Raw genomic sequence first — 26,541 nt, 5'->3', positions numbered from 1 at the left:
CTTTTGCTGATCATGTGTGAAAAAGACCTGTAGAAATACTGGAGAAAAGTCAGGGAGAAAACCATGGAGTTCTGTTAAGGACAAAACCAAAAGAAGGAAAACGGGAGTTTTTTTCCCAAAGGCTGTTGTAGATTCAAGTTTGCTCGATACTTTTAAATGTTACATGTATGACATGAATTTCAGGGAAGCGTGGCAGTCGGTGCTATTTTGTGTCATGTCAATATGCTGTTGTCAACTGTAAAATGGTATTTACCTTTTGCTTATCCTAACAACCTTGACCAAAGTTTCTGCAAAATGGCTGTTACGAAGCTTCCACTTCTCTGATGTCAACAAATTCTGCCATGTGAGCATCCTGATGCTAGCACTGTTGCTTTTTTTTATGTTTATGGGGGCCAGGGGGGTAGAGGGTGATAATTGGATGGACTTTTATATGAAAATCCTTAAACTGTTTTAAGAAAAATTGCGTTGATACCCATTGATTGGACTTGTTCTGCAGTTCTGCTTCTAAAGGTATGGAACCTGTGGTCCAAATAATGGCTGGCTTGGAGGAGAGATCTTTGGGTTTTTAAAAAAAATAAATCCTTTTTGTGTGTGGTGGGCTTCTAGAAAACATGCCCATCTGATACATATTTCTTTGATTGAATACAGTTAACCTTCTGCATAGTTGTTAAAATCAAAGTGTTAAAGGTTCAAAGATTGGGTTAAAAGAGTGGAAAATGTTTTTTGTGGAAAATAAAGTTCTTGGGGAGTTTGGTCAGTGGGAGTTCTGTCCCCCTGTCCATTTATTGTCATGTTTAACATCTGAAGTTAAGTGTTTTGCTTTTGCTAAGTGTAATTATTCTGTTCAACAGCAGTGAGCGGAAGAGCATCTGCAATGTCAAACACTCCTACCCACAGCATTGCAACTTCTGTCTCCCAACCTCAGACGCCAACTCCAAGTCCTATCATTTCTCCTTCAGCCATGCTACCAATCTACCCTGCTATAGATATCGATGCACAGGTAAGCCTGCAATTGCCACTGCAGCGCAGATACGTGAAGCTATTTTTCTTCTGCATCCTGAATAATTCAGTGATAGTAAACAGCTCTGTTGTATAATGAATTGGGTTCTAGAGACTTGATGTGTTGCTTTTGGAAATCCTGTACAACTCCCTAGAGAGTTGCAGTCCACTTTCCTCTGTGTTCTTGCTGAACAAAAGAGAAGGTCTTTGAATGGCTAAACACTTGTATTTCTTGTTTCTTAGTTGTCGGAGTGATTATGAGAAACAGCAAAGTTGTCTTCTGACAGAAAATATTGTGCTGATATCCTAAGACAAAAAAAGCCTTAAAATATTGCACACGGGGGGGTTGGGGGTAGTGTGCTTGAAGTTGTTGGCCAATGATCACCCAGCTTGACAGAAGTATGAAAGTGTTGAAACTAATAATTTCTGTAATTCTTTTAGCAAGAAGAAATAATAACAAGCTCTCATTTCCACTAAAGAAAAGGCATTTTGGTATTGAAATTATTTTTAAAAATAGCTGCTTTAAGTTGACTTGTAGCTAGCTGGCCATCAAAAAAAGCGCATACATGTACTAACTAGCACATGTATATGCATAGCTCTAGACTATACATGATATGGCTAAGATGTGGGCAGTGTGGAGAAGAGGAAAGGCATGGGACTCTTGGGGGGAAAAGGGGAGAAACCTTTGGAAAACCAGTCTTGGCTACTTCAGTTGTTTGTGGCAGTTGGCTTGGTTTCTGCTGTGACCATGTACAGGAGTTCTTGCCATAACCTGACTGGTCTTGTTGCTAGCTGCTAGGCACCAGTGCAGATTAACATTATCATAAGCTGCCAGTACCCTGGGATGTAAGAGAGTAGAGTAAAACTAAGTTCTTATGAAAGGTAATAAAAAAATAAATGTGTTTGGGGTTTGGGTGTTTTTGCTGGTTTGGTGTTTCTTGTTGTTTAAGAAGAGAGAGTTGTGGTTTTAGGCAGTCCCTGTGTTGTTAACTAACAGTGCCAGTAGTTCTCGGAGTTCCTTGGTTGCTTTTTCAGATAGGACAGTGGTCATCCACACGGGCCCTGGCAATACTGAGAAATGAAATGTGTGTTGTTACACTGCAAGCATTTCATATGCAGAATCAAGGTTGATAAGGGCTCTGTGCTGTTACAGAGAGCTATCTACTGCTAGAAATGTTTGCTTGGAGACAGTGTGCAAGTACTCAAAAGGAAGAAAACTTGAAAGTGGAGCATAAGCTCAGAGACAGAGATTTCTGTATATTTTCAGTAGTTTTGTCTTTTCCATTACTGCGATTTGTGGACTCACTGTAGCTGGTGTGTACTGTTCAGAGGCTTCAGCAACAGTAATGATGAGATGGGGAATTTTTTCCCCTTGGGTTTAACCAGAGGGTTAAGAATTAAAGAAATTCTTTTATTATACCTTGTAAAGGACTTGGTCAAGCAGTGGTAAAGAGATTGAGCTAGTTAGCAAAGAACAGATGAGATCTCAGTTCCTGAGGAATCTCCATTCTTACAGGAATTGCTCTCAAATCTTCCAACAGAGCAGACTTGAGAACCCTGTTATGAACTTGAACACAAAAGATAACTATGAGGTAATCTGTAGACATGTCTTAAACTTATAGAAGCTTTTTATTCTGTGGCAGGTAGAGTTGTACTTGGGCTAATACACAATATAACAGGGGTTGTACTTGGAAAAGTACATATTTATCTTGTGTATATGATGTTTCTTGTAGACTGAGAGTAATCATGACACAGCATTGACACTCGCTTGCGCTGGTGGCCACGAAGAACTAGTACAAACACTGCTAGAGAGAGGAGCTAATATTGAACACAGGGACAAGAAAGGTAGGTATCTCACTACGGCAATACAGACCCTCTCCGGTTTTCCAGTGTATCACATTAAATAAATGCACAAAAAGCATAGTCTTTGTGAAGCTTATAGGCTTGCTTTTCTGGTGATTTAACTTAAGTCGCTTAAGCTATGAATGTGGACTCTTCAAATGTCTCTCTTCATTTCAGGGTTTACTCCGCTTATTTTGGCTGCTACAGCGGGCCACGTGGGTGTTGTTGAAATCTTACTGGATAATGGAGCTGATATTGAAGCCCAGTCTGAGAGAACCAAGGACACTCCCTTGTCTTTGGCTTGTTCAGGAGGGAGACAAGAGGTGAAGTATAACTTAGTCCTCAGTAGCAGTGTGTAGATTACATATTGTGTTAGTATACTAAAGCAGTCTTCTAGAATGGTCTATTTTAAAAAGGATGCAAAGAGCTTCTCATTTTCGAAGTTATATATTGCAGCGTGTCTCATGTAGATTGCTTTTTTTCTCTTTTTATAAGTTGGACCAGTGCTGTGTAGATGACCTCATGGCTGTAATCATTAGTGGCTCATTATGGGGCTTTTACCAGCATAATTAGATGTAGCTGTGAAAGTGGATGTGATGAGTGTTCTTGTTGAGAAGCTGGAGTTAGGCATGAATCAATTTCATATATGACCCAAGAGGGTTTGCCAGTGGATTCTATATAGGCCATAGGATATCGGAGTGCTGCAGGTAACTCCAGCATCTCTGACTAAAAACACAGTTTTCAAATGATTGATCAAAAGTAAATGCAGGGGAGTTTTTTTGAACTTTATATTAAATACTGTATTCTGTAACTTAATTATAAAATCTGCATTTTGTTTTGTTTTTTTCTAATGATTGTTACAAATCTTATGTAATTCTGTTAATGCTTCTACTGTTTGAGTTGCGAAAGCCACAGTGGAGGCTGTATAATCTGGTGCAGGATCACCTTCCTCTGTGGTCATCTGGAAATGAATGAGGTTGGAGATGCTTCTCCCACTTCCACAGGTAGTCTTAACAGTGGTACTGTGGAATGTAAAAGGTGATTGCTTCCTAGACATGCTTTTACTGAAAACTTGTAGCTTTTCTGGCCTGTTTTCAACACCATCCAGAGGATTTCAGACACTGAGGGGATTAGCTGCCATGCCAGTCACATGCTCTGGTGAAGGGAAAGGCCTGCTGTTTGGTCAGGCTGTCGCAGCAGCCTTTGTGGCCAGCAGCCTCATACAGCAAAGGTCAATTGATGCTTACCTTTCCAGAGAATTGATTGATCTTGTTTCTCAAACAGTATTCCTTGGAGGAACGTGTCATGTTTTCCTTCAGCTTTTTGGGGGGAAGATGATGAGAAACGCTGGGTTTTGGGTAGTAGAGATAATGTCCAGATGCCCTCCTGCCCCAGTTTTTATATTTGGCTGTAAGTTTATCCTGTGATTTCATGGGGAAATACTCTGACTGAAAAGCCCTTGGCTTCAGTTGTGCAGGTCTAACAATTTAAGCATGTTTTATGCTTACAAGCTGCAATTGTAGCAAGTTAAACGTTGCACTGGAGGTGATGTAGTGGGTTTTCACCTCTGTGTTCATTTTGATTTTAATTTGCTAGACAGCTTAGTTTCTTGTCAAGTTTTCTGTAAACCTTCACTACAGAATGAGAGCTTGGGGTAGAGTATGGGAAGCTGTGAGGAGTTTGGGTTGTAAATGAATCTGTAAGGAAGGACTAGTGTAAGAAGTACTTGTGTTCTTTTTTTGTTAATGTACAGAGAGAAACAGGAAGGGATGCAAATGTTGGTTTCTAATGGCTCTTGCATGAGGTTTCTGTGTACAACTTGCACACCATTCAGTGTAGTGGTGTAAATAGAGAACATAAGATAAAAGCATGCAGCTGCTTTCTTGTTGCTCCACAGCTTCAATTTGAGGATGAGTTCTTAACTTGATAGTGAACTGAGTGTTGAAATGGGAGAGAGCAAAAAGCAAGAGTACTTCATATACTGTATTTGAACTGAATCTCTGGGTTTAGCAGTCTTTAAACATGGCTAAAATAGTTATAAAAATATACTGATTTTTTTTCTCGCTGTGTTATACAATTTGGTATGAATGGTTTAAGCATGCTAATCAGGATTGAATTTTTTTAAAGGAAGTTTTACAGTGGCTTTGGGAACATAGTTGCAGCCTCATCTGTTCATGGAGGCGAGGAGTATAGGGAAACAACTGAGTAAAATCGCTTTCTTACTGTTGGAAGATGTCAACGGTATATTTAGGCTTCAAAAGCGTTTGCCCTGATAGATTTGCAAGTTTGGGAGAAAACCAGATGTTATTTCTTACAACACTGCAGGTGGTGGAGTTGCTGCTAGCTCGAGGGGCAAACAAAGAGCACAGGAATGTTTCTGATTACACACCTTTAAGCCTCGCTGCTTCTGGTGGCTACGTGAACATTATCAAGATTCTGCTAAATGCTGGGGCAGAGATAAATTCCAGGCAAGTTATCTTTTCACCCCTTCTCTCACAGTTTTCGTAGCATTGTGAGTCTTTACCCTTTCCAAAAAAATTGTTGACAACTGTGTGGAGTAAAATTTACCATTTTTACATGATCAAAACCAATGTATTGTTTAATTTGTAGTAGGCTGCTCTCCTCTTAAGTTGGAAATGGAAGGTTTTGACTGTGCTTTTCAAATGTTGTTTTAACTTTCATCTCTATTAACTTTAATGTATCATATGATCAGCTGTCTTTTGTCAAAGATAGAAATCTTTCTTTTTGCTGTGGTTGGCCTGCTTATGATTGTGGATTGAAATTAGTTCTGGCTTACATGAGGAAAGTGCATGTATTACCCTTTTGTTTTCCCTGTGTAGTTCAAAGAAAGCTTTTTCTGTGTGTGTACGCATGTATGTAATGCTTTTGCATCCATTGCAAGGTAGAAAATAGCTCAGCCATATGCTGTACAAGTCAAACGAAAGGTCGAAGCAAAAGTTAGGTTCCTCATAAGAGATGCCTTTTAAATTCACAGCAATTAAAAGGTAACATGCATAGTGTCCCTAAGGATGAATACTTGTCCTAAGCAATGCTACTATGGAGAACCTCTTTTAGTTTCAGTAACACTTACTGTTTAGCTGAGGTTTTCGTCTTGGATAAGTACTCTGCCTTCGCTAGTTTTTTGTTAGTAATTTCTGAAATGTGGTTATGATTTAAAGAGGTTTTTGGGGTTTCTTTCTTCTCCTTCAGAACTGGTAGCAAATTGGGCATTTCTCCCTTAATGCTGGCAGCCATGAATGGGCACACTGCTGCTGTCAAGCTGTTACTGGACATGGGCTCTGATATAAATGCCCAAATAGAAACCAACAGAAATACAGCACTGACTCTGGCCTGTTTCCAAGGGAGAACTGAAGTGGTTAGCCTGCTGCTTGATAGAAAAGCTAATGTGGAACATAGAGCTAAGGTAAGGCACAAATAGCTGAGTAAGTCTGGAAAAGAAGAAGCTTGTAAGTCATTGTTTCTCTGTGGTTACCTGATTTTCTTGCCTTTTGTGCAAGTTGACCTCTCTAGTTCAGTTAACTGACCTGAGCAATATATTATAAAGAAAAATAATGGCTGCAATTAAGGGCTAATATTTTGGTGGTTACACAGTTCTTTTTTTTTAAAAAAAAGTTTCTTCTGAAGCCTTAGTTCATCTTCAGGTGAATTCTTCAGCTTACAAGCATAAGAATAGTAATCCATTAACTTAATAAAAATAGAAGGTTTTAACGTATTCAGAAATGGCTAGAATCTTCGCCTAGGTATGCTCATGATCTAATCTCTTCTGTTTGGCCAGCTGCTTATATCCACAGTAGTGATGCAGAATTGAAAGGGGGTGTTTGTGCTTGAGAGTCTGTCAGTTGACCCCACCTCTTCAAATGGGAAGACAGGCTATTCACTAGAAAAAAAGGCTAGAATACTGAAGGGGAGAAAAAAAAAAAAGCTTCTACAGATTGTGGCATTCTGTTCTCCTTTTCCACTGTGCTTAATAGTTGCCAGAGAGGAACCCTAAAGGACCTGCACAGTCCTCATTGCTGCTAGGTATTCTTCTTGCTAAAGTTATGTGTCCCCTTGACCTAGCCAGGTGCTGTCTGTACGATCCGGTAATGAAGGCAGGACATGTGATTTACATCATCTCTATAATACCATGGGCACTTTATGGGACTTAATGGTAATGGTACTCGTAAGTTCAAGGTTGGTTGGATTTAGTTTTGAGCAACTGACTGCAGTGGACTGTGAATTCCTCTTAGCACTGCACAGCAGTGGGGGGTTACCATGCACTATGGTTCTCAGCTGAAAGCCCTTCTTGAGCCAGCTGAAGATGAGCTCACCTTCCAGAAAGTTGCTGAGCTGTTATAAAATTGGCCAGGTAGCAGTTGGAGTTTGTACACCAGAAGTTGGAGTTCATGCACCAGAACTAGAAATATGTTGCTGGAATCTGAAATAAATCCTGACTCTCAAGTAAACCCCACCCCAAAATAATTTGCTTTTTTCCCCCTGCTTGCTTGTTGTAGACTGGTCTCACACCATTAATGGAAGCAGCTTCTGGTGGGTATGCAGAAGTGGGCAGAGTTCTGCTGGACAAAGGTGCAGATGTAAATGCTCCTCCAGTACCTTCCTCAAGAGATACAGCTTTAACCATTGCAGCAGACAAAGGGCACTACAAATTCTGTGAACTTCTCATTAGCAGGTACTGTATCTGCAAGTGTGCTGCTTGAAGGAAAACATCTTGCATTACAGCCTTACTTAAACTAACCTTTCCCAATGTACAATAATATTCCCCAATATACAAGACAGGGTAGGAAATGGGAAACGTTCTGTGTCTGTTGACCATCATTATGTATTTTTATTTATCAACAGTGATGAAACAAAGTTTTCTTTTTGGTGTCAGAGAGCTTGCTTTTGCCCAAATGGATTAATTCAGTTTTTCCTCACTGAATCATGAATATTAGAAATAAACTGTTTTTTGTAAAGTTTACATATATGCTACTTATGTTCATGACACACAGCCTTTTAGATGGTAGTGTTGAGTCCTTAAACAACAGCAGATGTTCAGGAAATGTACATCTTAATGATTTCTTTTTTTTAGATTGATCTTGATGCATGTTCAAGTATAATAAAAAAAAAGAGTCAATTTTGGCTATGTAGTTTTCCAAGTGGTTGTTCTGCTTGTTGGATTGCACTTGAAATGTTGTAAGTTGTTCTGAGTAAGCTAATGAAGAATACAGTGTACTGATGGATGGCAGCTAGTGAAGTAGAGAAACTTCAGAAACAGCTGACAAACAGCATGACTTAAAGTATTAAAAATGTTTTTAGGCTGTGTTGAGGATCTCGACAGCATCAAAAGAAACAAAAGCATAATTTTGGAAGCCAAAGCACTCTGAGAATGCCTATGTTTGATGTAAAAATTAGTATTGAACTTTACTCTGTTGTTGTTGCTTGTCCAGTTTGCCAGTGCAGTTGCTAATGAAATGAAAATGTGTGATCCAGAGTTTTGATTGAACGTGTTTGTTTTTGTAGAGGAGCTCACATTGATGTGCGTAACAAGAAGGGGAATACTCCACTGTGGCTGGCAGCAAATGGAGGGCATCTAGATGTTGTCCAACTGTTAGTGCAAGCTGGAGCTGATGTGGATGCTGCTGATAACAGGAAAATAACTCCTCTTATGGCAGCCTTTCGAAAGGTAGAATATGAAGTTCAGCTTTGTTCTTAGCTAGTAATGTCTTGATCATCCCTACACAGCTATTATAAGTAGAACATAGCTGACAGAAATGACATATTTAAAAATGTCAACTAATTTTAATACATAGCATTGAATCTTCAAAAATAGGTATGTGTGTCACCTGTATATCTGTGTTAAAGTCTCGTGGAAATTAGCTTTATAGGCACTTTACTGCGGCTGGTTCTCCTGGGTCTGTTGGGAGGTGAAAATTGCAGTGTATATGTGCAGAGATGGAGGGAATATGTGATAGAACGGGGGGGGGGGGTGGGGGGGTGGATTTGAGTTGGTTTCTTAGGCAAGAGGGGATGAGTGGTTTTGCAAGGGGGGGTGGGGAAGTGAGGTTAACCCAATTTGACTCTAGAGGTAATTGTTGTTAGCAAGGGAGGATAGTTCCAAGTACTGCAGTACTTGAAAAATTGCAAGTGACTGCTGGAGCCTGCAACTGTGAAGTTGCCAGAACTGGGCATTTGAAAACTACCAAAATAAGAGAGAGAAATTGTGAAAGTACAGCTGGAGTAAGGGCAGCCTGACAACAGGTACTGTAATTGTTAGGCATAAATGTGAAGAAACATGCCTCACTAGTCTAGGAGGTGATAAAGATTTTTTTTTTAAAAAAAAGTGTTGAGACTATCATTTGAAGGAGTTGAAAATAAATATTTTGCAATGAGTCCTTGTACTAAAGTGTTTATTAGCAAACGAGAAGCATCTGGCCTGATATAAAATTTAGTCCTTGAAATTTCTTTTTCAGGGTCATGTAAAAGTGGTGCGCTATCTAGTGAAAGAAGTAAATCAGTTTCCATCAGACTCGGAATGCATGAGATACATAGCAACAATTACTGATAAGGTAAGATTGTAAGACAAAATATTTGAGAAGGAATAGTGCTGTGTCTGTCTCAGCTTTAGAGTCGAGGTTATGGTCTTCAGCTTCCTGGTGTACCAGAAATCAGCCAAATAATGAGTTCCATTGGAATTTTTGAGAAAAAGAAAGTTGCAAAAAATGGAACACATAGCCATGGTAACTTTGTGTGCCTTAGTACTGTACTGTCAGAGTAGTAGTAAAGATGGTGTTGGTTGTTCTCCACGCTTATTTTTCAAGTGTTTTCCCAGTCATTTCCTCATTCTGCTCTGCATTCCTCCCTGTTGAGCAAGTTTGTACTGAATTTATGCTGGCTTTTGCAGTGAGGTGGAGGTAACAGACTGAGCTTGGACTAAAAACATGTGACCTTGAGTATGAAGCTTCATGATCTTGTAGAAAAAGTTTGTACTAGAAAGAAGACAGAAAACATAATGGACAGTGGTTTCTTAGAGCTCATTAAGTGGACTGCTGGCCTTCATCTTCAGTCCAAGTGAACAGGGCAAAAACTCCTTTGTAGTAAGAGAAACGAGAATAACAACCAGTCCAGAAATAAGGTTGTAATGCTTCTGTCTTTTCACTGATGTACTGCACTGCTGCAATTGAGTTGTCTTCTTTCTGGGTGTCAGTTTGTGATGAGCGTGTTGAGGCTGAGGAGCTGCTAATGTTTAAGTTGGTACGTGTTTTATTGCCAGTGTTTGTGACCACTGTCCGCTTCTGTGATGCTAGACACCCTATGCATTTAAACATTTTCACTGCTATGCAGCCAGTGTTGGTTTGTGAGTAGTACTGTAATACTCAAGTTGTTTCTCAGGTGTCTTGAAAAAAAAGCAGCCTTGCTTTATGATGTATTTGTATTTCTGCAGTTGCTTCACCTTTCTGATCCTTAGCCTTTTACAGGGGCCCTCAAACTACGGCCCACGGGCAGGATACGGCCCCCCAGGGTCCTCAATCTGGCCCCCAGTATTTACAGACGCCCCCACCCCCGCTGGGGGTTGGGGGGAAACCAAGCAGCCACAGATGACTTCCTGCCACTTCATCCGTGTGCCAGCCCCCTGTTTAAAAAGTTTGAGGACCCCTGGCCTTTTATTTCATTTTTTTTCATCTTTATAATGGGCATAGTTTATAAACTGCCTTGTACTGTTTATAGCATGTTGAAATGTAGGTTATTGATTGCAAGTCACACACCTGTGGCTGGAGTATGCCTGCAAGGTTGGGCATGAAGAGGAGCTTACTGGAGGGAATGTAAAGCTCTCCCTTAAAAAAACCTTCCTGTGCAAGTAATTGAACAGTTACTTAATTACAAGTGTAAGCTTGAGATCATACATTCAGACACATGCAGTGTTACTGTTTCAAATAGAGGGTTGATGAACTTTCATTTTAGGAGATGCTGAAGAAGTGCCACCTGTGCATGGAATCAATTGTTCAAGCCAAAGATAGACAGGCTGCTGAAGCCAACAAAAATGCAAGCATTCTTCTAGAGGAGCTGGACTTGGAGAAGGCAAGTTAAGAGTGTGGAGCTCTGCATATTTATTGATAAAACTCCCGATTTCATGTTCCTTCAAGATCATAAGATCAGTGAATGCAGGTATTAAAGTATAGGAGTATATATAAATACCATAATTGGAGTGTCTGCAGCTGAGCACCTTGTTCAGGTAATCGTTGAACATTACTTTCGCTCTTACTCAGAGAAATTGGATCAAGAAACTCCGATGTGACTCTGATCTTGGATAATATTGTAACAAAAGAAGAATTTCTGAGTATAATTTTTGTCAAGTGCATGATAAATGGTCATGTTATAGTCACACTGGTGAGGATTTTGGGTCCAAACCCTGGTTTTATCTTAAATAGCAAAAAAAAAAAAAAATTAAATACTAATAATGTACTAGAAACCATAGTACAGTAGTAGAAATCTAATGGAAAAATTGAAGTATAGTGTCAAATGAGTGCACGCTTTATATTCAGGCTAGCTGAAACTATTTCGTGTTCTGATCTGTGAAAAGGGAGATGTGTGTGTCAGCAGTACAGTCTAAACAACACCCAAGGTTAAACAAAGAATCCTTGAAAATGCATCTTGGAAAACTGACTTAAGTTTCTGGTGTCTGTCCTCTGTTTCTACACTAACCTTCTGTTAACATGAGTGAGCAATCTGTTTGGAAGAAGTAAATACGTAAAAATATGGATCATAGAGAATTCAGCTTCTGCTTTGTAAATGTGTGTTAGTCTGAAATGCCAGTTCAGCTTCCTAGGAAATAGAAAACATTTACATTTGTTGAAATGCATGAGACATATTTTAATATTGTTCCATTTGCTTGACTTGTAGTTAAGGGAAGAAAGCAGGAGACTGGCTTTGGCTGCCAAAAGAGAGAAAAGAAAGGAGAAAAGACGGAAGAAAAAAGAAGAACAGAGACGAAAACTAGAAGAAATAGAAGCAAAAAATAAAGAGAATTTTGAACTTCAGGCAGCTCAGGAGAAAGAGAAGCTGAAAGCTGAAGGTGATTTAAATTATTTGCCTTATTATTTTTGAAACACTACTACCTTCCTTTTACTCCCAGTCTTAAATACTTGCTTTTCCTGTCAAAAATTGTAATTGAGTTTGCTTATGACCTTCTGAGCTTTCCTTTTGTTCACCTTTTCCATTAAGCCTGTAGATTAGCATGATGGCTTCGGTGAGAGTTAGGGGTTAACATTACCATGGGGATGGCGTTGGCTTTCTTTTTTTCATTCCAGGTCCCAAAAGTTAAAACCGGGTCAGTTACTTTTTGTTAGCTTACAGAGAGAATTGCAATGATGATTAGCTGAAAAAAACCTGGCAATACAGAAATTCCAAATATGCATCATTCTCTTCTTAGTGATCAAAACCTGGCTCTTCTGTATCTTGTGGTAATGAGTTGTGTGGTGTACTGAGAAATGGTTTTCACTGATTGTTCCCTCACTCTGTTATGCTGAAAGAAAGGGAAGACATGACAATTTTTTCCTGTTGTCTCATATGCTTGTTTATGGCCCCTAATTGCTTGTGTCTATTTTCCCGTGCCTGAATTCAATTTTACATTTGTTAAATTGCTACTGCATTTGTTCCAAGAAAAGAATGAAATTCTATATGAGTTAGAATAAATAAGGGAAAAGGCACTACGGTGTGACACACAGAGTAGTTTTACAGAGGCCCACATAGTTAGTGGTTCTGCATGTTTCTTGGAGTCTTGTAAAGTTACTCATGGGTCATTTGATAGGACTGGTGTGACTTGGAAAACAAAACCACACAAGCTTCTTCAAGCCAGCTAAATTGGTATCGTTTTTTTACTCTTCCATCAGATGATCCAGAGGTCCCAATGGAGCCTCCTAGTGCTACCACTACAACCACCATAGGTATATCTGCAACTTGGACAACATTAGCAGGTTCCCATGGGAAGAGAAATAATACCATCACCACAACAAGCTCCAAAAGAAAAAACAGGAAAAACAAAGTAACCACAGATAATGTTCAGATCATATTTGATGATCAACTCCCAATTTCCTATAGCCAACCAGAAAAAGTGAATGGTGAATCGAAGAGCAGCAGTACTAGTGAAAGTGGTGATAGTGACAATATGAGGATTTCCAGCTGTAGCGATGAAAGCAGCAATAGCAACAGCAGCCACAAAAGTGACAATCATTCTTCCACAGCTGTTACTAACACACAAAGCAACAAAAAGCAACCATCAGTTCTTGTCACTTGTCCAAAGGATGAGAGGAAAGCAGTTGCTGGCAAATCATCCATCAAGTAAGTTGCTGTGACCACGCATGTCATCTTAAGGTGGTGGTTGCCCTCCAACTGAGTGCTGCACCCATGCCTGTATAGACCTGCATTCTTAAATCAGTTGTTAGGAAGTGGATGAGGCAGTGTACATGGTCTAGCATGTATAAGGAGTATCAACATTATAACATTATTGCAGCATGAACTTGAACTTAGTAGGAGGTTCTGAAGGAAGAAACATCATTGTGGATGTGGAATTGGGGAATTGTTGGAGTATTTTGAGATGTAAGCATCTCAATTCAAGCTACTACTTAGTAACATAGTACTACTTATGCTAAAAGAGAAAAACAGGTTGGAGGGGGCTGGAGAACAGGCAAAATGCAAGTCATCCTTTTTTTTGACTGGATAACGATAGCATTTTCTTTCTTTTAAAGGTTATCTGAAGTTATTAGTGAAGTGACGAGTAATTCCTTGTCTACTTGCACAAAATCGGGTCCTTCTCCCCTTTCGTCTCCAAATGGAAAGCTAACCATTGCGAGTCCTAAACGTGGTCAGAAAAGGGAGGAAGGATGGAAGGAAGTTGTGAGAAGGTAAGGAAAACATTCCCTTAACTCCCCCTTGTTGATGTCCTTTTTCAAAATGATTTATGTAGTGTAGCACTCTCTGGGGTTACTGAATGACCTTCTAAGTGGACCTGGTAGATTGCACGATTATCTCTGCTACATAGGCTGAATTACAAATTTTAACACTTTTAACCAACCCGCCTGCTGCTTCATGCTATGGAAGCACTTTCAGTTAATGTTTCTTTTTTGTATAGATCCAAGAAGGTTTCTGTTCCATCGACTGTGATTTCCAGAGTTATTGGTAGAGGAGGATGTAACATCAATGCGATACGTGAGTGCACAGGAGCACACATAGACATTGACAAACAAAAGGACAAAACTGGAGATAGAATAATAACGATAAGGTAAGCAGGCTGCTTGGTTTGATCATTCCTGTGGGAATTTTTTCATTGTAGAACACTTACCTTGTGTAGAAAAACCCAACAGGCTTGACCTTGTTGTCCCTTGAAAGATAGCTTTGAGGCAGTCGGCTCTTTGAAGCAGAGGAGACTAATGGGGTGGGAAAGCAGAGAACAGCTGCCAGTTGGTACCATTGTGTTTGTACAAAAGAAGACTTATGAGACAAGGTGGAGCGTAAGCATTAGGATTCTGTGTTTAGACATGGCTAAATCTGTAGGCATATTTAGAGAAGTAGAAGTTTTAACCATTTGGGGTTTTGGGGAGTTACAAGTTCTTAACTTGAACTGCTTAAATAGTCAGCAGCAGTAACATGCCAAGCTCGGTCTTCAGGTAGAGAGTTATTTTTCTATCTGTGTTAACATGACAGAAGACTGGCCGGGTCATGCGTTGGAGGTACTTCACTATAATGTATGCAGATGCTTTAGATGCACTTTCCCTTTTCCTTTCCTTTTCCTTTTTATAGGGGTGGCACGGAATCAACAAGACAGGCCACGCAGTTGATCAATGCTCTGATTAAGGATCCGGATAAAGAAATTGATGAACTCATTCCAAAGAATCGTTTGAAAAGTTCGGCTGCAAACTCCAAAATAGGGTCTTCGACACCTGCCGCCACTACAGCTGCTAACAGTTCTCTCGTGGGCATCAAAGTGACCACTGTAGCTGCTTCGTCAACATCTCAGACTGCCTCCGCGCTCACTGTGCCTGCAATTTCTTCAGCATCCACTCACAAAACCATTAAGAACCCAGTGAATAACGTGCGGCCTGGTTTCCAAGTTTCTCTTCCATTAGCATATCCTCCTCCACAGTTTGCACACGCTTTACTCGCTGCTCAGACTTTCCAGCAAATCCGTCCACCTCGGTTGCCCATGACGCATTTTGGAGGTACTTTCCCACCAGCTCAGTCCACATGGGGTCCGTTCCCTGTTAGGCCGTTGAGCCCTGCAAGAGCTACCAACTCGCCGAAACCTCACATGGTGCCTCGCCATAACAGTCAGAACAGCAGTGGTTCTCAGGTGAATTCAGCAAGTACTTTGACAACTAGTCCAACAGCTACAACAAGTTCAGTGGCTTCTACTGTGCCTGGTTCTTCTGCAAATGGCAGTCCAAGTTCACCTTCTGTCAGAAGACAGCTTTTCGTCACGGTTGTGAAGACATCAAACGCAACAACGACCACAGTGACGACCACAGCGAGTAACACGAGCACAGCACCTACGAATGCCACGTATCCAATTCCTACTGCCAAAGAACACTACCCCGCATCTTCTCCCTCATCTCCTTCTCCTCCTGCACAGCCAGCAGGGGTTTCCAGAAGCAGTCCTTCTGACTGCGCAGCGACCTCTCCGAATAAAGGTGCACCTTCGTCTGATCCAGAAGTGGGTAGTCCGCCAGCAGTGGAAACGAGCAGCTCAACCAGCAGTAGGCAGCCCAGTTCTGGTACCGGCAGCTCATCTGTGCACCCTGCTCATCAGCAGCCTCCAGGAGCTCCTCTGCAAGAGGCAAGACCCCCTCTTCAGCAACCTCAGGTTCCTGCACCAGATCCTCGAATGGTTGTGCCTCCAAATTTAGCAGCGACAAGCTCATCTGCTCCTGTGGCAGGTCCAACAAATGCCCCGATGACCTACCCCATGTCTCAGACCTCAATGGGGTCTTCTCAGCCTGCAGCTAAGATGGAAACCCCGGCCATCAGACCGCCTGTCCATGGAACTGGTAGCGTCCATAAGAATTCAGCTGCTGTGCAAAATTCTTCTGTCGCGGTCCTCAATGTTAATCACATCAAAAGGCCCCACAGCGTTCCTTCTTCAGTGCAGCTTCCTTCTACCTTAAGTACACAAAGTGCTTCTCAGAATTCAGCCCATCCAGCAAACAAGTCTATGGGTAACAATTTCAGTGCTACTTTACCATTTGGGCCCTTTAGTACGTTGTTTGAAAACAGTCCTACATCTGCTCATGCCTTCTGGGGTGGTTCCGTTGTTTCATCTCAGACAACACCGGAGTCTATGCTGTCAGGAAAGTCTTCATTTTTGCCAAATTCAGATCCTTTACATCAGTCAGATACTTCCAAAGCCCCGGGTTTTAGGCCACCGTTACAGAGGCCAGCTCCAAGTCCCTCAGGTAAGCCTGTGGTTTTATTCACACCTTAATATACTTCAACGGTAACTGCTGCATGATTTTTATATTTGAATGCATAATACTCTCTATGCCCCAGCTTTTGTGGTAGTTTCTAGGAAATCACTCTGCTCTGCACCAAAAGGGTGCTGTAAGGTAGTTTGTTTCTGTAAGCAGAGTTGAGTTCATCTTCCTTTTAAGTGCCACCTGCCAAATCTAATAATTATTTTGCAGCCAATGAACCTGATAACAGCCAAGCTGAGGCGTTCTTTTTGCCATTCCAATCTACTCTCCTACAATAGCCAAAATAATAAAATGCTTCAGTATTGTTTCCACCTCCCTTTTGTACTACTACCAGCTAATAACTCTTCTAGTTTGCATTAACTTGCTTCTTGTCCTGAGGCTGCAGAAAGGTATGCCGCATCTTCAAAGTGTTAGGATGATAAAAAAAGATTGTGTTTTGATGTGAACTTGTAATAAGAGGTGTGTTCTCTTAACTGCTAAATTCGATCAAAAAAACTTAATTTCATTGGCTTCTTGAATTTTTTTAGTGAGATGTTTAGCCCTCTGCACAAACAGAGGCCAAGGGTTTGTCACAGAACTTGTTCTGTAGCTTCCAGAAAGTACACACTCAGTTTGTACCTTCTGTGCCAGTTATAGTAGGACCTGCAAGTTTTTTATGTAGTTTGGTTTATGAATAGAGACATATAACAGCTAGATTTTTCATGTTTTCTAAATACCATGGTGTTGAGTAGCTTTTGAGGTGTGCTCTGTGAGTTTTGTCAGCTTAATATACTACTTAGCATTTTGACTTCGGCACATGCGTACACTGTGTATCACTTGAGTATGCCAGTTGGTTCCTGAGTAAAAGCAGTGCTCTAACTGCAGTCCTACTGTTACTTCAGCAATTTTCCTTTTGGAAGGCTGCAGGCACAATCATTTAGATTGGCAGAGTCTATGGAATTTGCAAGTATTACGTTAGTTTGCAGGAAAGTAGCCCCTGAGAGCCTGAAGAATTTGGCAAAAAAATAAGAGGTTGGATCTTGGTAACAGATGATGCAGAGGAAGCAGGTGCTGTTACTTCTTTATTCTTCTGCCTGTCACCAGTGAAGGGATTTTTCCTAACTAAAACTACAAATTCAAATCTTTTGTCACTCGCAACTTTCTCCTACTTGTAAAGCAAGTGCCACAGCAATTGGGTGGTAACAGGCTTCCGTAATACTTCTTGAAACTTTAAATGCTAAGATTTTATTTTTCCCTTTCGTCATTGAGGAGAATATTGAGGGGGTCGTAGTTCTTGCATTTTGAATACCTTGTCTAATTGGTGCGATTTGGTCTTAAAAATTAACATTTTCTTAAGCAAGTTAAAATGTATCCCTGGATTGGGGAAAAAATCACCTCGGCGTTGTGATCATGGTGTATATAGACATCGTTCTGTCAAATAAAAAAACAGCAAGAAACTCTTCAAATCTTTACTGTTATTTCCACCATTCTTGGTACAAGACCATACTTTCTAAATCTAAAACATTTAATTGACAGGTTAATAAAATGCTCTGTTACTTTTCTGATGTACAGTTATATCAGAATGTGTATTACATTCCTTTAATTATTTGCATTCAAGGTACCTGCATGATAACATGAGAATCATTATTTATATATACAGCAGAACTGCCACATGCTGTCAAGACTTGCAGAGAGTATGAAGCATAAGACTTGCAGTTCTCTTTGGAAAATAGTTACAAATTCCCCCCAACAACTGATGGGATAAAAGTTTTCCTTCTTTATTTCCATGATATGGGCAACCTCTTCATGGAGATCTTGGAGTAGTGGGAGTCACTTGTGCCAATTTCTCTCATAGGTATTGTCAGTATGGATTCACCCTATGCTTCTGTAACACCTTCTTCTACACACCTGGGTAATTTTGCCTCAAACCTTTCGGGAGGTCAGATATACGCACCTGGGACACCTCTTGGCGGAGCACCTGCAGCTGCTAATTTTAACAGACAGCATTTTTCCCCACTTAGTTTATTGCCTCCATGTTCATCAGCATCAAATGGTGAGTTCTAGTCAGTGGGAAAGTAGTTGAGAAGCTAGTGTACAAATGAAGTGGCCTTATGCACTGCCTCTTTTAGGTAGGCTTGCCTAGTTTTGTTCATCTTAGCATTTTTAGATATGTTTTATACCTTTATGCAGTCCAGATTTTGAGATAAAATTTCCTTGTGCAAGTTGTGATCTCTAGTGTGGCTTTTTAGCAGCTAAGGTCATGCTATTGAGGAGTTCCTTATTCTTGCTGCAGTTAACTTTGGCCTGTTACCATATCTGACATCTTTTCAGTCATTTTGGAAAGAGGAGGTTGGTTTTTTTTGTTTGAAGGTAATAGTCCAAGTGTGAGTTGTTAAAACTTTGTAATGGTATTTTACTAAAGCTAGCTCGATGGTGGTGATGGCTTATTTTTTGTCATGTTCTTAGAAATGTGGAGCACATTCCAGGAGAAAATACTTAGGGCAAGTTCTGGTACCTTCCTCCACATTTGGCCCCTGCAGTTTTGGCTGTGCAGCGGAGGTTTTTTGGAACAGAAAACAAACTTGAGTGCTGGCTTATTCAGGGAACATGTTAGTCTGTTTTATTGGCAAAAACCCCACAGAGAACATATCAGAATTAAAAAAAACCCAACAAAACAAAAAAAAAAACCCCACAACAAAAATAAACCAAGAAGAAACAAACCCAAACCAGCCCAACAGTGTGGGTTTATTTCAGCTATGCTGTTGGATATAATCTTCAAACCCCCTATTGCTGATACACAGTAATGCTTAGCTCAGATTTTGAGTCATGTGTTGTCATTGGTTGGGGTGCATGTTCAGTAACTGACAGGGCATGATAATAATTTTACTTAAACTAAATCAGTAGTGAATGTGTGAATGCAAAACTGTTACAATTATCTTGAAGTGTTTGCTGTATGAGTCTGCCATTAACAAACTACCTGTTCCCATTTGCTTGATGTATGGCTTGACATTAAAGGATAGGTTTGTGGTGACCTGAGAGGATGGTGGATGCCATTACTAAGTGTTGTCATTGCTCCTCTTGCAGAATCTCCTGCTCAGTCGGTGTCTTCGGGAGTAAGAGCACCATCTCCCACTCCTTCAGCAGTGTCCTTGGGATCAGAAAAACCCAGTAATGTTTCTCAGGACAGAAAAGTTCCTGTTCCGATTGGAACTGAGCGGTCTGCACGTATTAGACAAACTGGAACGTCTACTCCATCTGTTATTGGAAGCAACTTAGCTGCTCCAGTGGGGCATAGTGGGATCTGGTCCTTCGAAGGCATAGGTGGCAATCAAGGTACGTAGTGTCAACAGATGCCCCTGCGCTTGCAATGACCACAGTACTGTGTTTTCTTAACTTGCCTTGGGAGCTGAAGGATGATGCGGAAGTGAGTGCCGCAAAATGTTAGGAGTGCTCTTTCTGAAGGAGTTGCAGCAGGGACCTCTGTTGGCCCTCCTGTCAGGTTCCTTGTGTCTTAGCCAAGGTCTCAGGAAACCTCAGGGCTTCTGAAGCACCCTGGCTGTGAAGGCTTATTACTCAAAGCAAGAAATAACGGGGAAAATAAAATCACAAGGTTTACAGTATTGCACTATGTGAGGATCATTGGATTTAAGAAGAGGGGAAATAAAGATGTCTTGAGATAACTGTATATTTTATTTCTGTTGATAGATTATTTTGTACAACAGGAGTTAATATTTAATTTGTAGCCAAGGTGGAGCTTTTTGTGCTGAGGATTGTGCAATTGATTTTTTTTTTTATGAATCAGTAGTAGCCCATATGTGGGGTTTTTTGTTCTTTCCAGTCATACCATTCTCATTTTACTAATGCAAGTCTCTTGGCTCTCCTATACTCGCATAGTATTCAATATTTCAGAATTCCTTAAAAAACTTAAGTTACTGATGGGACATTTTTTCTCAGCAAACACTTCAAGAGTCTTGGATGCAGTTTATAGGAAAGTGCTGATTTTTTTTCAAATTGTTTTCGTGGGATTTCATGTTTGTTTGGGGATTTATTTTGCTTAGAATGAGGGGGAGAGAATCATGAGGCCATGGTGGATGGGACCTATAGACAAAAAAGAATTTGCTGTGTGGTTTGACTGGGTTGCTCAGGGCTTTATCCAATCTGATCTTGAAAACCTCAGGGATGGAAACTTCTTAGCCTCTGAACAAGCTGTTCCACGGCTTGACTGAGGAGTCCGAACAGCTTAAGGGACTAACTGTGTATATGCTTTGCATGTGATGAGTGTGCTGCCCTGGGGCTTTTTCCCCCAAAATACAAAATAGATAGGATGTATCCAAATGTGTGTGTGTTGGTTTGGGGTTTTTTGTGTGTGTGGTGGTGTTTGTTGGTTTGGTTTGGTTTTTTTACTTCACTAGTGGTCTTTTCCCCACCTGTGTAGTGAGATGCTATTCGTCATTAAGGCCTTAGAAATTGAGTATGTTTACTTTCATTGCATAGGTGTAAAAACTGCCCTCTATGCCTGTGGTTCTGCAATGCTGCTTGCCTTCTGCTTATTCAGTTACTTCAGCATTTAGATGTTCAGTCCAGAATGGGATTGGCTCTTCTCTTGTTGAGTATTAGGATGCTTTAGAAATGTTTCTGTATTCCTTTTCCACCCCTTCAAATATAGTTTGTGTATGTTTTATTTTGAAAAATTGGCTTTCTGGATGCCTGAGGTTGGAACTGTAGTAATACCAAACTGCCTCTGATAAATTCATGTGTTTAGAACATGAGCACACATATCCAGGTGGTCGTTTTCTGGTTTTGCTTTTCAAAAGTACTTCTCTGTCTCTTAGTTCATTACGTAATTCATGAAAGAATGGTAATGAAGTGGACCAAATACAAATAGTCTTCATAGTGTACATACCCTTTTGACAGCATCAAATGTGCACAGAATTTAGGTTTTTGGAGAAAAAGCAGAAATGGCAGCTTTGCTTCTCAAATGAAGGAATATCACAGAGGTGACACTGTGCTTGCATATAACTGTTGAAAACTCCTTGCACTGGCTCGGGGCTCCTGCCATGGAGCATGCAGGTGCCGTTTGTGTTGCTCTCCGCCCCACATGCAGCTAAGTTTTAATGCAGGTAGATGTGCAGGAACTGCAAGCTGAGTGTATGTCACAGACATAAGTGTGTGCAGATGTTTAGGCTGGAAAATGGATGATTAGCAAGTGTCACATACAATGCTGTTGGCGTGTCTCCTGTGTGTTAGATAAAGTGGACTGGTGTCACAGCGGAATGGGGAGCCACATGATTCACCGGCCAATGTCTGATCCAGGGGTGTTCTCACACCAAGCCATGGAGAGAGATAGCACGGGAATTGTAACGCCTTCCGGTACATTCCATCAGCCCGTTCCTGCAGGATACATGGACTTCCCAAAAGTCGGGGTAATGGTCTTGATATGCACGGTACCACTTGATTTACCTGTCAGTGCGTGAGGCAGATGAACAACACAGAGGTATCATTCACAGTGTGGTTGAGCATGCGTAAGCTAAAATGCTAACTAGCCCTCACGTATTGCAGAGGCATAGATTTAATAAAAAATAACTTGTCTGTGATGTAATAAGTATTCATAGAAAGGTTTTTCATAAATTCGGGCATTTCATTACAGCTTTAAGACAGAATTTTTTTTAAAATGAGTTCTCTTTTGTCTTTCTGTAAGTGCAATAGTAGCAGTGGTTTTGAATATGTACTGATTCTTGCTTTTTCCTCCCCCTAAGGGCATGCCTTTTTCTGTGTATGGGAATGCAATGATTCCTCCTGTAGCCCCCATCACAGATGGTACTGGAGGCCCTATCTTTAATGGGCCTCATGCTGCTGACCCATCTTGGAACTCGCTGATAAAGATGGTTTCAAATTCCACAGAAAATAACGGGCCTCAGACGGTAATTTTTCAATTTTTATATTCTCAGTTTTCTTTTAATGTAAGAAAGTGTGGTGAAGATGAGATAGTAGCTGTTAGAATATATGAAAACAACACTGTAGTGTTTCTTCTTTGTACTTGTCTCTAAAGGGCTGATAAAACCAGCCTATTCAGTGCAGCACTGAGTGCTGTACGTGCTTACTGGCAAATTTGAAACGTTAGTCATCTCTCCAAAAATAACTGTAGGTTGTCCCAAGAAAAAATCGACATCGCTGAGTTAATGTACTTCAAAGGAGTGTGCTGCTGTTACTGTGTTCTGTGAACATAGTTGTGCTTGAGAACTGGGAAGCTGGCTTCCAGCTAGGCTTGGAGAAGCTGCCTGTTTAGTCAAAGTAGACACCAGGTTAATTACTGCAGATCAGCTCTTTTGATGATGTCTTGTAGGCAGGTCAGGGTAGAAAAGATAGTTTTACACTGTATTTTACTCAAAATGATCGTATGATTTCTCTTCAGTTCTGCCTTTTGGAAAACACAATTGATTGGTGTTTCTGAGAAAAGCCATTTATTTGCTGTTATGTAAGCTTTCCATTCCCCAAAAGGGAAAACGGCATTAGGTCTAAGGGATTGTTGCTGGGCTCTGAAAGGTGTGTCATCTTTACTGTGTTAGGAGTTCACATAGGAAGGGATTAAGTAGCTCTTCTGTCCACTGCACTGATCTTGCCTGGGTTATAGGCTTGTCAGCTAAATATAATTTAGGTATAGGGATTATGTTCTCCTAAACCTCCTGTTCGTACTCAGCCAGCAACTGATACTGTAATGGAACATCAGTAGCTCTGTTACATTATATCTTGTCTTTATTTTTAATTATTCAGTGAACCCTGTTATACTGCTACTAAACAAAGATATTTCTGGACTTAATTTGCTTGGGCATCATCCAAGCTGCAAAGAGCAGCTCCCGGCTCTGGCAGATCATATAGGTGTGCAGAAGAGAAGGCAGTCTGTTGTGTGGCCATGGTTCACGTGTTGCTCTGAAGTGGCTCGTGACAGTTATGAGGTGTCTTCTGGTTTAGTGAGAAAACATTGTCCCCCAAAGAAGGCTTTGCTTTGTTATACTTGGGTTTTCCCAGAGCTGAGGGTGTTAGTATGCATTAGGGGAAAATAATTCAAGGTGCCAGAAATCAAGTTCTTGGTTGTCAGAACTTCCTAAGGTAGAGAGGAAAGATAATCTCTTGGTCTGAAAGCTGGAGGTCTTCTGTCCTTGCAAATAATTTTGCACGTGAACAGAATCCTGTTAATTTGCCTTGAGAACAGACCTGGCATGTTCAGAGGGAATACTTACTTCACTGGGTCTAAAGGGATACATTTTTCCCATGGAACAGTAAAACATGTATTACATCAGTGTTGCTGTGATGGAGGATCTAGTGGGCATAAATAGCATTGATTTCTGTCCTTGACGTTGCTATGAAGGAAGGCAGTCTGGCTGAGTGGAAATACTTTTTTTGCCCGAAGTAGAAAGGAGGAGGAAGATGGAACCTTTGGCCATGGTGAAAAAGTACATGCAGAAGGATTAAACCCTCATTTCCTTCTTTTCTTACCTGAATTGCAGCAGGATAAAACCGGTAGTGAAAGGAACATTTTTGTAGTTTGAGTGATTGCAATGTTGTGTGATGTTGAGCCTTAGTTGTAGTGAAAACCATAAGCACTGTAGAGTGATTTTTGGCTTTGGAACTGTTTTGAGCAGCCCTGAAGCTTGATGTTAAATGAAACTTTCTCTTTCAGGTGTGGACTGGAACTTGGACACCTCACATGAACAGTGTGCATATGAACCAGCTTGGCTGAGTGGGATCAACTTGCTAGCCTTGAGATTCCTTTTTTGCAGAGGAAAACACAAATGGCAGAAACAGTTTATGTGCTCCCAGATCATTCTACTGATGTGCTTGACTGAAGTGTGTAGGCTTTTTGCAGAAGAACTTACTAACTGACCTTTTTCTGTGAACATTGTGACCGCCCATTCCCCACCATCATACGTTTCAACTTAGTTAGCCTTTACTCTTTCCTTTCCTTTCCTTTTTTTTTTTTTGACATAACTTTCTGTTGAAGCTGTTCTTTGGCTGGTTGGTTTTAGTACTGTAAACTGCTTCTGAGCAAACACAGAAAATTTAGCAAAATTATGTAAACTTGATCCTGAAGTTTTAGAATGGCAAATAAATGTACAATTGTTTACATAACAAATGGCTAAGCAGAAAGTAAATTTCAATATGTCAGTATAGAGGCTCTACTTTATGTAGACTTAAATTAATGTGAGATATGTACCTTCATATTCAGAAATCTGGATGTTTCCTTCATACATTAAACTATTAATAAGCATAACTTTTCTACTTGTGTAATTTAAGTACATTATAAAAGAAAAAAAAACACAAAAAAACCAAAAACAAACAAACCAAAAAACAATGGGCATTATCAGAGGGCTTTTCCCAAATCTGTGTTGTTGTTTTTTTTTTTTTTGAGAAGGCATACATCGGTTGTAACCAGATAATAAAGAGTTTCCATTTTCCTTCTGTCAAAGGCTTTTCAGCAAAAAGCACCTGAGAAAAACAACAGCCTTTTGGCATGTTCAGAGTTGTCTCCACTGAGAACTCTCCTACTTGCCCAGGAAACAGGGTTAAATGTATCACACTGCAGCATCTATTAAAAATTATTCTTGTAGTTGGGTTCATGCAGCAAGGTCTGTTCTGTTCCATGAGCGCTCCCAAAGCTTCTGTTCCTCTGGTTCCTTTCTTTATCAACAAATGTAATTTCAGAACGTGCATCCTTGGTGTGTGTTAGTTCAGGAATGAGACTTTTGCAGTTTTAGCAGAGCTTCACTGATGAAAACCAGCTCCAAAGGAAGGCTTATTTCAGAATAAGTTCTAGTAGACAATGTCTTACTCTGAACTGGGTCCCTGCCCCATGAAGGTTTGTTCCAAGGGAGAATTTCCTTATAGTCATGGTCAGGAGCTGTCACCTTTGCTTACAGTTGCTCGGAGTGAACAGCAGTAGCAGGAGGCGAAGGCTTGGGGTCCTGTGAGGCCAGGCTCGGTCAGCAGTGACACGCAGCTCCAGTCAGGATCCCCGTGCTGTTTGTGTACATCTAGTTTAAAGCAGTAAATCTATAAGTTGAATATATTTTTTTGTGCAGGACAAGTGGGGGCCAGTGTGATCTGTTGCTGGTTATTCTACATGCAGGAAGGTTGAAGAAAAGCTTGTTTTTTCCTTGCCGTGTCACTTGGAGGCACCAGTTAATCTCCTGAGAGATACAATCTGAGGAAGAAATATCCCAGATGAGTTAAACAGGCTGCTGTTAAGGCTGGAATTTAAGAAGTGCTATTTTATATTTATTATGGTACTCATTGGAAAGCCAGAAGGAAGAAAAACAAACCCACTTGTCCAAAGAAGCATATTGCCTTTTAAATATTGTAATATCTGAGATGTCCAGAAAGTTTGTGCTTATTGATGTCCATATACAGGCTATTAGGTGATGCTCTGAATAAAAGTAAGCTCCTTTTTCCAGCTGTCAATATGTCAAATGCATTGTGTAAGACTGGTTGTAGCAAAATGGGTACCAGACTAAAGAACTAAGAAAAAACAATTGAAACTCCACTTCAGCACACCATAGTGTGAGTTGGGGAATAGTGCCCTGTCAATCTTCACTATGACCTTTAGCCCTCTAATAAAAATTTTTGCTTGAGCTGTTAGTGCTATGTAGGATTATTTGCAGTCTTATTCTGCAATAATCCTACTGAGAAGTAGCGCTCAGTGTTTATTACAACCATGACATCTGTGGGTCAGAAAGCAGCATCTGAGTGTGTGTGGTTTCTTACCTGTGTTTTGTTGAGCTAAACAAAAACCCCGAACTATAATCGAGCTGTGGCTAGGGCTGCATAGGCTGGATGCCACCTGCGGGGCATCAGTGATTAAATCCTGGGGGATTTGGAAGTCTTGTGTGAGGAACTTTTTTTTTTTTTTTTCCCTCTCGCAGATACATTTTTTTTTTTAATACATCAACTGTAATGCTTTCTATTCGATCAATAAAAAAGGAAAAAAAAGGAATATATACTTGTGGGACCTCCAGGTCACTCTTATTTAAGAAAAAGAAAAGCACGTTTAAAGGAAGGCAAGTAGGTGTAGGTCTGGGAGTGGTGTGCATGTGGGAGCCTTGGGGCTGAAGGAGCGGGGGCCTAAGCCCGCCCTTTCCGTCTCCTTGCCCTGGGGGAGGCGGGTGCCCCACGGCTGATGAGCGGCTGCGAATAACCCGCCGCGGCGCCTGCCCGTCCCGCTGCCCTCAGCCGCCATGGCCGCCGCGCCGTCGGGAGGGCGCGCTGC

General features: G+C 40.7%; 1 protein-coding gene across 6 annotated transcripts in view; it reads left to right on the top strand.

Moving 5' to 3' along the window:
• ANKRD17 (ankyrin repeat domain 17) overlaps positions 1–24,890 on the top strand; it is a 95,022-nt gene extending 70,132 nt beyond the window's left edge. For 3 of the 6 annotated variants that reach the window (XM_055794081.1, XM_055794085.1, XM_055794084.1), the window contains 19 exons: positions 852–1,000; positions 2,733–2,844; positions 3,019–3,164; positions 5,167–5,309; positions 6,052–6,265; positions 7,356–7,531; positions 8,362–8,524; positions 9,312–9,407; positions 10,801–10,917; positions 11,740–11,911; positions 12,729–13,176; positions 13,584–13,739; positions 13,967–14,116; positions 14,635–16,283; positions 18,136–18,333; positions 19,365–19,613; positions 21,528–21,703; positions 22,037–22,201; positions 23,959–24,890. In XM_055794081.1, the coding sequence (XP_055650056.1) occupies positions 852–1,000; positions 2,733–2,844; positions 3,019–3,164; positions 5,167–5,309; positions 6,052–6,265; positions 7,356–7,531; positions 8,362–8,524; positions 9,312–9,407; positions 10,801–10,917; positions 11,740–11,911; positions 12,729–13,176; positions 13,584–13,739; positions 13,967–14,116; positions 14,635–16,283; positions 18,136–18,333; positions 19,365–19,613; positions 21,528–21,703; positions 22,037–22,201; positions 23,959–24,018 (4,739 nt within the window). In that variant the 3' untranslated portion in view covers positions 24,019–24,890. The remainder of the gene's footprint in view (positions 1–851; positions 1,001–2,732; positions 2,845–3,018; positions 3,165–5,166; positions 5,310–6,051; positions 6,266–7,355; positions 7,532–8,361; positions 8,525–9,311; positions 9,408–10,800; positions 10,918–11,739; positions 11,912–12,728; positions 13,177–13,583; positions 13,740–13,966; positions 14,117–14,634; positions 16,284–18,135; positions 18,334–19,364; positions 19,614–21,527; positions 21,704–22,036; positions 22,202–23,958) is intronic. The other 3 variants (XM_055794082.1, XM_055794086.1, XM_055794083.1) reach the window with 2 other exon arrangements.
• Positions 24,891–26,541: the final 1,651 nt, after the last annotated feature.

This window comes from Falco peregrinus, chromosome 2 (assembly GCF_023634155.1).
Source record: "Falco peregrinus isolate bFalPer1 chromosome 2, bFalPer1.pri, whole genome shotgun sequence".
Lineage (NCBI taxonomy): Eukaryota > Metazoa > Chordata > Aves > Falconiformes > Falconidae > Falco > Falco peregrinus.
Note: the sequence above shows the minus strand (reverse complement) of the source record. Positions and strands in the feature narration are given on the sequence as shown.